General features: G+C 41.4%; 1 protein-coding gene across 1 annotated transcript in view; it reads right to left on the bottom strand.

Moving 5' to 3' along the window:
• LOC105477623 (inositol 1,4,5-trisphosphate receptor type 1) overlaps positions 1-13,115 on the bottom strand; it is a 356,056-nt gene that overhangs the window by 202,560 nt on the left and 140,381 nt on the right. The window contains exons 6-10 of the mRNA XM_071092119.1: positions 7,574-7,660; positions 4,473-4,631; positions 2,478-2,576; positions 1,251-1,334; positions 993-1,139 (exon numbers count right to left, since the gene is read on the bottom strand). Coding sequence (XP_070948220.1) covers positions 993-1,139; positions 1,251-1,334; positions 2,478-2,576; positions 4,473-4,631; positions 7,574-7,660 — 576 coding nt within the window. The remainder of the gene's footprint in view (positions 1-992; positions 1,140-1,250; positions 1,335-2,477; positions 2,577-4,472; positions 4,632-7,573; positions 7,661-13,115) is intronic.

The raw sequence follows: 13,115 nt of genomic DNA, 5'->3' as shown, positions 1-13,115 counted from the left end.
CAAGCATTCAGATAATTTCCTTCTTTATCCTGCAATTCTAGACTCTCCTCACAATAAACTACATGCTGTGGGCAGAATCTTCTAGCTTCTTTAAGTTGCACACTGATTACGTTACTCCCTTCCTCAAACAACTTTCCACATTTCTCTCCTGTCCATAAATGAAATCCCGACTCCCTATAGCCTGGACAGATGGCCCTTCAGGCTCTGGTCTCCAAAAACAGTTTCTGTTTAATTTTCCACGCCTATCCCATGACCTTCACCAAACCAGTTACTGAGTTTTATCCTACGCTGCTTCGTGTTTCCACATTCTGCATCATTCTTTTACATGAAGTAACCTACTCCATTCAGCTCTTCCTTCTGAAATATAAATCATCCTGCAGGTACCAGATCAGATGCTATCTCCTTCAGGAAGTCTTCCTTAATTCTTCACCCAACCAGACATTCACCCTCTCTCACTGAAACCTCCAAAGCATGTGGAATATGCCTCTTATCACCTTCACCATCCCCCTGTGTGTTCTAGTTATCTGGGTGCATATCTTCTCATTTCTGCCCCATCGCCAATGTGGGCATCACCTATGTATCATGTCAGGTAGACACTTGGTTAAATATTGTTGTGATAGATAAATGAGCAAAGGAAAGAAAACAATAGAAGAGATTAGATGACTCAGAGAAAGATATTTCTAATTTCATTTTTGAATTTGTTTCCAAAGTACTTATTCTTTCCCTCTGCACAAACATCCAGCACCATGATATGTCATGATGCGCTTACTTCACTAAGCCATCCACAACCCATTTTTGGAACAGGGTGGGTATAAGTACCTGTTTGTGACATATATATATAAAAATATACACACACACACACACACACACGTATTCTGTGTGTATGTGTGTAGGTGTTGGATATATAGGTGTATAGACATATACAGGTGTATATATGTATATATATTTGTAGAATATATATAGAAAGAGCCCTTTCTCCACCCTATCCTTACCTCTACCTCCCACAGGGCTTTTGAACTAGTGGCAGATGTGGCCGACTGCCGGCCCGTGGTTCTCAGAAAGACATGCTGCTTCTTCCTGTGTTCGTCACAGGTGAGAAACTTCTCTTGCTCAGCATGGAACAGCCTCACCACGTCACCCTAAAAGTCAACACGAGAAAGAATTAAGGAAAAAAGAATTTAAACAGAGAATTAGACTGCTGCCCTCAAGAAGAGTCAAGTAACGCTCAGCCCATAAAGCATCAAACTCACCCCCTTTAATATGTCATCTTTGTTATCACTCCATTTCATGAAAAGGACTATTTTCCAGCTTGTATTGCAGTTGACAGAGTTGACCTGAAAAACAGATTAGAGTTAGTTTTTCATGTACCCCTCACAACAACTGTGTCATCCAGCCCCCAAATTTCTCACTGCAGCCTAGGAAGCAGGGCTGTACTTCAGAATAAAAACTCTAAAGATTGATGCCACTAAAATCACAGCACCTGCAAATGCAATTGGCAGAGTTTGGCAATAAATGGTTCATTTGCACCAATCACTATGCACAGTCCAACTATGACTAATGGAACCAACCCTCCTGCCTTTCTGGAATGATATTTTCCGTTTCCTCCAAGTCTCTTGCTCTGTAGCCAGAAAGTAAAGGCCTGATGAAAATAAGTACTTACAAAATGGAATGAGCTATAAAGGGAAAAAAATGAGTCCAGTGTATACACTCGAAAATGTTAATGAGCATTGTTAACAACAGCAGCCATTGTTTGTGCACTAAATCTATGCCAGGCACTAGGTTTAGGCGCTAACATGCACCATCTCCTTTAATTCTTTGCAACACCCTAAAAAATAGGTCTGACCACCACCCCCATTTCAGAGATAAGGAAACTGATATGCAGGGAGACCAGGTAACCAACCTACCATCACAGAGCTAGGAATGGCAGGCAGGATGTGAATCCACATCTATCCCACTGAAGAGTTTGTGTCCTTACCCATCAGACAAATATTTATGTCACAAGGAAGTAACCTCCTTGTATCCTATAATTGCCAATTTAGAGGATAAGGAGATGTATTGCCAAAAGCAAGCTATCACCCTTGCAGAGCTGCTGATAATCTGCAGTGTTCCTTTTTGAACAAATTAGAAAGAGGCATCCTGTATAGGGAGACAAATTAGAAAAAGGTGCTCCTATGGCCAGAAAGTAACTAGTAAAAGGGGTCATCTCTGGCTTCACAAATTAAAAAACAATCCCTCAGTGATGTGAGGCTTAGCAAACTGAGCACTAGAGTGAATATCAGCCCGCATCTACTACTCAATACACAGAGTTGCACAACCTTACATGGCAGCCTTGACCCTGGGCCTGTTTCTTCACCTGCAGAATGGGCACCTGCCCCAAGTCACTGCGGAAGTCACTCTCAGCACACGCATGCACTGGCGCCAGCCAGACCTGCTCCTGCAGGATACCCATGCCCACAGGCATAACTCAACGTCCTTACCTCATTGCAGCCTGGGTTATCTACCAGTTGATGGCTGCTAGCATGTAGGGGCTGACCAGCGTTGACGGGGTTCAGAACAACCTTGTCACCTATGACCACCTGGAAAGGAAAGGAGCAATACAGCTTTGCACAAAACTGATAAGGACTGCAGATTGACCACTGGGCAGTTCTAGGAGACGTATGTGTCTGTGTTGAAGGAGACAAGGCCTATCCCCAGCAAGTATAAAGATACTCCCTACCATACACCATACCTCCCTCAAAAGCTGACCCTGTGTAGAAGGGGTCATGTTTACAAGGTTAAACCTGAATTTTGTTCCCCGAGTGTCACTGATTATACAGAGATATTTCAAAGCCAGTCCAGAGCAGGAAAAAACAAACAAAAAAACACTTCAGTTTAGGGTACCTATATAAATAAGTTTTAAGTAAATTTAAGAAAAAAAAAAAAGAGTCTGAGTAAGTCTTTATCTTTGACAGACAAAGCCACAACTTTATGTTTCTAAAGCAATTACTTTCATATTTTCACTATAACATTTGGAAATACATTTTCTATGATCAGGTCATATATATAGCCATTTAGACTTATATGCATGTTTGTATATTTATAATATATACAATATACTATACATATAACTAAAACAAAAGTTGCCCCCCCCCAAAAAAAAACAATACTTATCATTACGTGGTATAACACAGTCTGATCTTTCTGTTCTATTCCATTTTCAAACAGGATAGTCACAAGCCACTAAATTGATGTCATGGCCCACAAATGGGTCTACACTTATTTTTTGTAAAATACTATTTTAAATTCAAGTCCATCTCATCTTCTCAACTAAGTCATGGCCACACACAGATTCATTTAAAGGATAGGAAAGCAAAGGATGTGCTGAAAATGAAATTCAGAATAAGGCACACTTGTTTTTTATTTTTGGTTAGAGAAGATGGTTTCCTAACATGAAAAACCATCTATTTTCAAGCTTATCACATTTGAGAAGCATATACAATTGAATTTTCTCTAACTCCAAATGAATATAAGTTCATTTGATAAATCCAACACTTTTGGTGAAACCTAAGTTTTACTGGGCTTTTCTTCCTGTTCACAGTTAAGGATCAATTATTTACCAACTATGAGGGAATGGTCTGGTACCACATGTTTCTGGTACATTCCTTATCATATACACACAAATATATAAACATATTTGAACTTCGCAAAGCTTGTAAATTTAAACGGCACTATTAAAAAGTGTCAAAACCAGTTTTAAAGTTAAGGCTGGTTGAGCATTTTGAGACTATTTCATGCTGTTTGAGGCATATTTTTCAATAAAAAGCAGCTATTTTAGAATCATTAACAAGGTCAAAAACATAGCTGATAGCATTTAACCACAATCACTGTTAAGTATATGCCCACATAATGGCTGACTAATTCAGCCAACAAATATCAGAACTGCTCTAAGGTTTCCTGTGGCTTTATATACTAGAGAACCCTCGGGAGTGGGCCCTGCTCCAGACCCACTGCATTGCTGAACACGATGGGGAGACTGAATGCTTCTCAACATAGGAACAAATGAAGCTGATCCCAATTTCTACTCTCCTCCCCTACTATGGGTAGGTTATTTCTCTTCCATCCTCCATCCTTTATTAACTTTATTTCCAAAATAGAAAAGACATTTCTATTCCACTAATGGGTCTGGAATGACAGGGACCCTCTCCAGGACATTAATACGGGAGAGCTGTTTTTGTGGTAAAGTTCCTAAGGCAATGGGCTGTTCATACAATGTTTTCAGACGTCCAGGAGGAAAAACACAGTGACAGTATTTAGGCCACACTTCTCTCCACGGCTCCCTGTTTCCCAAACACTAGTTTCCATAGCAATTCCCTTCTCTTTATGCAGGACGAGGGTCTGGTTCCAACTTTCAAAGTCTCCTCCTTGACTCTAATATACAGTCACACTTGGAAGCACGGCACGGAACACTTTCTAGGCGGAGAATCCGCACTTACGCTGTCTCCAATGGATCGCAGCTTGTAGAATGGCTGAATGTAAAACCAGGACCCTTCATTTCCAGCCTCATCCAATGTGACTCTCATGGCGTTCTTCTCCAACAGAGCGGGAAGCCTCTTATTCACTGTTAGGTATTTATTACTTTTCAAATGCAGGAGCTAAAAACCCACCAAGAGAAAAAAGTGAGTGTCAGCAAATCTGAATTTTCTACCATTCCTTCTTTCAATCATATCAACTACGTAGCAAACATTCCTCCCACCATTGAGCTGCTGGTGAAGCTAAAGAATCACAAAGTGCCTAAGGCTGCAGATGATTAGAAAAGGAAGAAGACAAAAGGGAGCAGAAAGAGAGGGCAGAATACAAGAAAAACTGTCATGTTTTATTTTTCAGCATAGCCTTGGACAAGATGGATGTTGCTCAGGTCAACTGTTCCATCATCAGCTGCCATCTGTCAGTGGGACAGACCTAACCCTGTGTGAACGGGCTAAGGAACTGCAGTGTGGCATGCCCTGACACATAGGTGGAGCTGAGGAAGGTCACTCTGAGCACAGGCAAGAGTTTAAAAAACAAAGCAGGGCCAGGCGAAGTGGCTCACGTTTGTAATCCCAGCACTTTCAGAGGCAGAGGCAGAAGATTGCTTGAGCCCAGGAGTTTGAGACAAGCCAGAGCAACACCGGGAGACCTTGTCTCTACAAAATATTTAAGATCAACCAAGTGTGGGAGTACACACCTGGAGTCCCTGCTACTCAGGAGGCTAAGGTGGGAGGATCACCTGAGCCCAGGAGTTGCAGGCTACAGCAAGCTGAAATCACACCACTGTACTCCAGCTTGGGTGACAGAGCAAGACGTTGTCTCTAAAAAAATTAAATAACATAAAATGCAACCCCTCTGGAGGACTGTCATTTAATTTGGAAGAAAATGGTTTGAATTTCCAAGTACTTTATTCTTGGTTTTCGGGTAACAATTACATGAGCAGTATGGAACGACTGAAGACCTAGACGGGATATAACGTGTCTGATAGTCAGTCTAGACCAGAAACAGTTGGCCAAGGCTTCCCAACTCAACAGGTTATAAGAGAAAGTGGAAAGGAATATGAAAGACTGCCCAATCCCTTGAGAAATGGTACAACCGGCTGGGCGTGGTGGCTCACGCCTGTAATCCCAGCACTTTGGGAGGCTGAGGTGGGCAGATCACGAGGTCAGGAGATCGAGACCATCCTGGCTAACACGGTGAAACCCTGTCTCTACTAAAAAAACACAAAAAATTAGCCAGGTGTGGTGGCGGGTGCCTGTAGTCCCAGCTACTCGGGAGGCTGAGGCAGGAGAATGGCGTGAACCCGGGAGGTGGAGCTTGCAGTGAGCCAAGATGCCACCACTGCACTTCAGCCTGGGTGACAGAGCAAGCTCCATCTCAAAAAAAAAAAAAAAAAAAGGAAAAAGAAATGGTATAACCAGAATGAGACTCCATTGCTAATTGCGAATATCCTCCTTTTCACATGGTAACAGATACAGCTGCTAGAAGTGTTCAGAGGTCCTCCAAATCCCCGAACAGTGCTGTTGGAGGTAGAAGAATAACCCATCTGATCCATAAGCCCCGATGACCCCTATCTAAAATAAACAAGGAGAAGGCAACGTCTTCCCAACCCCTCAACTGATCCCTTGGTGAGTGGCCTCTGGTCCTGCACACATCTGTCTAGGTGCCAGACTCAGTTTGTTTATAAACTAAAGTTACCTACAGGTAGGCCCCAAGATCCAGGGTTGGGGGAAGTAATAATAACTAAGATTAATTACAGTGTATCCACAGCTTATTCTGGGACAGGCACCTCTCAACCATGCTAAAGAGCAGATGCCATTACCATTTCCATTTTGCTGGTAAGTAAAGTAACACATGGCAAGATTTCTTGCCCCAAATCTCACAGTGAGTTACAAAACCTGAATCGGAATGCATTTAGAAGTTTATGTCCTTAGCCTCTGCACCTTTCATCTTCGGGTCAAGCCATATTCTCCAATCTAACCAAATTAGGAAGTCTTGTACTCTGAATTTAAGGGAACTGGCCTGGCTTAGTAATAAAGCTGACACTGAACTTGGAACCCACCTGGACACTTGTGTCCATCCTGAAGAGGATGGAACTTAAGGAGGAGGAAGTGGATGAGTGGGACTGGCAGGATCTAATCTTCAACCAGATTCTCAAGTTACTTTCACTATTTCAAAAGGCCTAATGTAAAGAGCCCATTTAACCCCAAAACGTTGCTTTTACCAATCTTTTACTAGTGTTCCCATCTTCCTGATTAGCCCTGCTCTATACCTAATAGCAAGAGAAAAGGGAAGGATTCCTATGTAATTAGTAATGTTTACACAGTGGGCAAAATCTTTCAAAAAGGAAAATAATGAAGGAAGATCATCAAACGGGTCTAGGTGCTCAACAGTTGGTAACCACTACTCTTTGTGCCTGGACAAATCAAGAAAGCCACATGTTGCACTGGGCTTCCACGAAGACTGGCATGGACCCAGAGAGATCTTCTGAGTAAAACCTGTATTAGCTGTTTCCTGGTTTGTGTTTTATCTCCATGACAAATGTAAAGGCACAAAAGATAAGCAACCCATGAGACCAGACATGAAAACAATAAATATTTTGGTAAGTATAAAATGTATCAAAACGAGAAGTATTTTTTATTTGAAAAGTCCCAAAGGTACAGAATTGCTCTTATTACCCCTGGGGAGCAGCTCTTCTTGGCCAGTAGATAAAAGTTACAGGGAAGCTAATCTTCACCAAATAGGAAGAATTTTCAAGCATTATAAGTTAAACAGAACTGCAACAGCCAGGTTCCTTTTAAAGTAGGAAGCTTCCCATTTGAAGTGTCTGGAGTGAAACGATCAGCCACAGACAGAGAGAGGTAGATGCTCACACTGAGAGAAGACCAACCAAACAGCCCAAGAGTCCATCACATCTAACAAGAAACACTAGACTTTTTGCAATCAACTGGCTGCCTCCATGGAGTCCTACCATAAAGGTGTCCAAACCCTGTCTTATGTGTTTGTTTTCCCAGCTGTGTTCTTTGTAACGCTTCAGTTTCAGAAGGGAAGAGACGCCTTGACCTACCTGGATCACATTGCCATACTGGATTACGGTCCCCAGCAATTTCCTGTTTTCTGTCTCATTCTGCTTCTTTTCCAAGTCTGCAGCGTGCTGTGCATTGAGAAGAAAGATTGGTCACAAAGAGGGAACAATGTGTTCTAGCCCACTGCAGTTATGCAGAACAAATGTCACCAGTTAATACAAAAATCACAGAAATAAGCAAATCCCTGCGTACACACACTGAGGCTTCATGAAATGAGCCAAAGGGTTCAAACAGCCCATCCACTCTGCCTTTGCTTTGTTGACCTTTTTGGCCTCTTTAAAATGTTTTTGTTTTTGTTTTCTTTCTTTAAGGAATTCATGGGTATTTTCTTAGGGTGAGAATAAGTCAAGAGCTGAAATATCTTCAAAGAAAATAGGGTCAGGGAGGGAGGCTGGAGGGAATTTGCGTAGCCCCTTTACAATTTGTGAAAGTCCTCTTTAAGGCTTTGGACTAAAAGAAGACTGAATTTAAATGCTGGATTTGGGTGGTTTGTGGTTTTGTGAACTTGAATGTGTTATTTAGTATCAGTGAACCTCCATCTCCTCCTTTGTAAAATAAGGATAAAATGGTACCTGCACCTCACAGGAACTTCACTGCACAGTACCCGATACACTGTAGCACACGTGGAGTTATTAGTTATTCTTGTTAGACATTAATTATAATGTAATCAATTTTTATAATCATTCCCTGAAGGGAACATTATGACCCCACTTTTAAAGAAGAAATTGACTCAAAGTGATTAAAAAAGTTGGTCATCCTTGCATAGCTAGTTGGATGATGGGTAGGAAAGGGATTTGTTATACCATTTCTCTTCTTCTGGGTACATTTGAAACTTTGCTTAATGTTTTTTAAACCACACATTTATTAAGTGGCAGAGATAGTGTTCAAGTCCACATATGGATAAACTGTATAGCTGCAAATGAGGCTGGGAGAGGTTATCATTCCAAATGTGACATGCTAGAGGGGACATGGTAAAGCTGAATAGAAGGTTCTAGAATAGTCTGGCAGGGCCACCTTCCCGAATTCATTCACCTGTGCAACTCTGAAAGCACTGTTACCACACTACAATAATGGTGAAGGGCAGTGGGCTTTATCCTAGGCAGTCAGCAAACTGTTATCCCAACCCATCTCCCAAACAGAGACTGGTGGAGGGGAAGTAAAATAACTGAGAAGAAATTCAGTATTGAATCTGATGAATGGTAAAACCCTGATGATAAGAGTGTACTTCAGAAGGGTTTCGAAAGCACTCTTCCTCGAGTGTCTCCTTTCCTTAGGTCAAGATGCTACCAGGTGCCAGTGGGTCCTATTTCCCAGGTAATGTCTTCATTTTCACAGAGTCTTCTGGACACGGTCTTGGGTCCCCTACCTACCTGCCTCATCATCTTGTCCTCTCTACTGAATCCCACCAAGCCTCACTTAGTATTCTCATCACAAAATGGGGACAATGGAAGCCTTTTAGGGCCATTGTAGAGATTAGAGAAAATGTATGCCAGACACATAATTGCCATTTGATCATAAATTTTAATCATTATTATTATACATTAGTTTCTAAAACTAAGAAATGTTCTGACGATTAACATTTCAAAAGGTGACCTAAGTTGGCTGGGTCAAGAACCTTTCTGTTTCCTTCAAATTCAGCATCTGTTCCATTTCTACCTAGAACATAGGTATTTTTAGGAAAGCACATCTTTTGAGAAAAATGAACTGCAGGAAGCAATTCTAAGCCAAAATGAAACCATATTACAGGAGGGGAATGATCCGCACACATTAGCGTGGATCACTGCAAGTTAACCACATCTGGCATCAGCTCTTTAAAACAATGGCCCATTCAAAACTTCCCTCTCTCTCTTTCAGAATTAGTTACCAGTCTGCTATTCTCAGTGACATAAGGATAAAATCCATGGGTGCAAGACACATTCAGAAATAATACCAGTGCTTGCAACATGGCAATCTCTGGCATGCAAGTTGCCCTCAGCACAGTTCTCCTGAATCTTTTCTTTCCTCTGCATAAATACTCTCCTTAGCAGCCTCCCACCTCTTGTTCTCCCTAATTTCATGCCTGAGCTTACACTCCCTTTGGAGATTTCTACAGTACCCACAGGTTCTGCAGGTAGTTTTCCAAACAAAACATTGGACTGCATCCATTTGGAATGAAGGCTTACTCTTTGTGGAGAGCCGTTTGTTCTTTCTGCTTAAGAGTTCTCAGCTAACACTGACTGCAAACTCAAGAGGGGGAAAATATCAAAGGGAGAAAACCCAATGGATTCAGTAAAATAAAATACAACATTTTCCAACATGCAAATATGGTTTTTCCTTGTTCAAAGCCCACGCAGAAAGGACTCACCCTTAGAGAGTTCTTAAGTAGCATTTCTTGGACTCAAATGATCAAAGAACTCATCTTTAAGTGGAAAAATGCTCATGAACATTCCCCTTACTCTCAAGAACGTCCAATGGCTTCAGTTTAAGAAATACTAATATTATGTTTCTACCTATGCTTAGAATAAGTACAGTACAAAAACAGCAACCCAATGGTTACTGGTTTATCTAGAAAGAAATGTCAAATTAGCCATCAAGAAGGCATATATTCCACATTAAAGACTAATTAAACACCAGCAGCTCTAAAGAGCATGGGCATTTGTCAAAAGACATATAAAAGGCAGGGGAAGAACAGAAAATTAAAACAAAATTGGAGAATAAATATCTAAAGACTTCTTTTAAAATAAAGATATTCTTGGCCAGGAGTGGTGGCTCACGCCTGTAATCCCAGCACTCTGGGAGGCCGAGGCAGGCAGATCACCTGAGGTCAGGAGTTTGAGACCAGTCTGGCAAACATGGTGAAACACTGTCTCTACTAAAAATACAAAAAATTAGCCAGGCATGTGGCAAGCGCATGTAGTCCCAGCTACTCGGGAGGCTGAGGCAGGAGAATCACTGGAACCCAGGAGGCAGAGGTTGCAGTGAGCTGAGATCGCGCCACTGCACTCTAGCCTGGGTGACAGAGAGAGACTCCATCTCAAAAACAGATAAATAAATAAGACATTCTTAAATATCACATCTAAAACTGTCACAACTCTGTTAAACTAAGAGTTAATACTATTTTAATTGTTATAAAGTTTAATGATAACTGAGCCTTCACATCACCACTGAATAAGTATTACATGTATTAAGCTTATGGACCATTTTGAGAATTCACTTTTCCTATAAGTTCTCTTTAAGAAGAAAACTCCCCATTTCATTTTTTACTAAATGTACAAATATCAAATTTAATTCATTTCAGTTCACATTAGTCGTTACATAAATCCCCTCACAAAACCAAGTCTGGGCTGGGCGCGGGGGCTCATGCCTGTAATCCCAGCACTTTGGGAGGCTGAGGTAGGTGGATCACGTGAGGTTGGGAGTTCAAGACCAGCCTCACCAACATGGAGAAACCCCATCTCTACTAAAAATACAAAATTAGCCGGGCATGGTGGCGCATGCCTGTAATCCCAGCTACTCGGGAGGCTGAAGCAGGAGAATCACTTGAACCCCAGAGGCAGAGGTTGCAGTGAGCCAAGATCATGCCATTGCACTCCAGCCTGGGCAACAAGAGTGAAACTCCGTCTCAAAAAAGACAAAAAAAACCCAAGTCTGGTATTTAGACAAAACCATTCATGATTCTTTTAGGTTCAACAAGAGGCAAGGCAATAAGGTAGATGAAAAGGTAACAAGGTACAAACACTACAGGCCACTGATCAAGGCTGTTTCTACCCTTGAAAAGAATGAGATCTGGTTGGTTAAATCCCTCAAGTACATTCCAAGAATGGGCCCTCACTGTAAGATACTAAGTGCCTTTCTAAAGGATATTCACACAATATTGACCAAAAAACTTTTCACTCGATATAACATTAATAATTTCACTTCTAGGAGTTTCTCCTAAAAGGACAACCTGGCATATGCACAAGGCCATAAAACTTTTTTCAGAATGGCAAAGGTTGTCAGGATCCTGAATATCACTCCCTACCTAACCTCTGCCCACAGAGGCTGGTTATCTAAAATTACAGTACTGCCATACAAGGAAGTGACCATATAGCCATTAAAAATGAGGATAGAGGCCAGGTATGGTGGCTTACGCCTATAATCCTAGCACTTTGGAAGGCTGAGGCGGGCAGATCACCTGAGGTCAGGGGTTCAAGACCAGCCTGGCCAACATGGCAAAACCCCATCTCTACTAAAAATATTCCCAAAAATTTGCCAGACGTGGTGGTGCATGCCTGTAATCCCAGCTACTCAGGAGGCTGAGGCAGGTGAATCACTCGAACTCAGGAGGTGGAGGTTACAGTGAGCCAAGATCGTACCACTATACTCCAGCCTGGGCAACAAAGTGAGACTCCGTCTCAAAAAAAAAAAAAAAAAAGAATGACAGAGATTCCAATTTATTCACAACATATTAACTAGGAAAAAAGCAAGTTAAAGAAAGGGAAGTGAATAGCATACTCCTGTTGATAGTTTAAAATGTGGAGACACAGGAACAGAATAGCGGGTAGGAGAGTAGGGAAAACATCAAAATAAAACCCAAGGTTATCTTTGAGGAACACAATTTAGGAATCCCATCAATTAATATTTGTTTGCTTTTCCTACTCATATATTTTGGAATTCTCCTCCTAAAATACATGTGTGTAATTTCTTCAAAAACATCTTCATCATCTCTCTGTGTCAAGTACTCTGAATTTTTTAAAGTCACGCCGTGGCTCATGTCTGTAATCCTGGTATTTTGGGAGGCCAAGGCGGGTGGACTGCTTCAGCTCAGCTCAGGAGTTCAAGACCAGCCTGAGCAATGTGGCAAAACCCCGACTCTTCAAAAAATACAAAACTTAGCCATGCACGGTGGTCTGTGCCTGTAGTCCCAGCTACCAGGCAGACAGGTGGGAGGATCACTTAAGCCCAGGAGGTTGAGGCTGCAGTGAGCCATGAACATGTCACTGCACACCAGCCTGGGTGACTGGGTGATAGAGTGGTGAGACTGTCTCAAAAAAAAAAAAAAAAAAAAAAAAAAAAAAAAAAAAAAAAAGGAAAGGCATCTTAAACATGTTACCTTTTCATTATTTCAAAATCCTGATAATTTAAATATCTATTACTCTTTTCCTTTGAATAATGGGTTGCGGACTGTTTTAATTTCTAAGGGGAAAAAAAAACCACTCTATGATATGGTTTCTACCACTATTATTCACCATGTTCCCTAAGCAACATCAAGGTCTGCCCCTTCATAGCCACCTGTTATTTTATTTCAGAGATAGAGAAACTATTATCAAATGACAAAAGAAAAGTTACTGAAACAGTGAGGAAAGGTTATTTTGTTAAAGTCAACAAGCTCTGAATCATGTAATGTGATATTGAAGCAAGGCTTCTAAAAACAAGCATTGTAGCACCCAGACAATAAGGACCTGGCACTCCTCTGGCTCTTCCTAGCTTGTCAAAGCTGTGACTTAAGTAATCATTTCTCAGAACAAAACAATGTAGGTGCTTGTTTCAAGGTAACAGCTACGC

The sequence above is a fragment of the Macaca nemestrina genome, chromosome 2 (genome assembly GCF_043159975.1).
Source record: "Macaca nemestrina isolate mMacNem1 chromosome 2, mMacNem.hap1, whole genome shotgun sequence".
NCBI classification, from domain to species: domain Eukaryota; kingdom Metazoa; phylum Chordata; class Mammalia; order Primates; family Cercopithecidae; genus Macaca; species Macaca nemestrina.
This window is presented reverse-complemented; position numbering and strand designations above follow the sequence as displayed.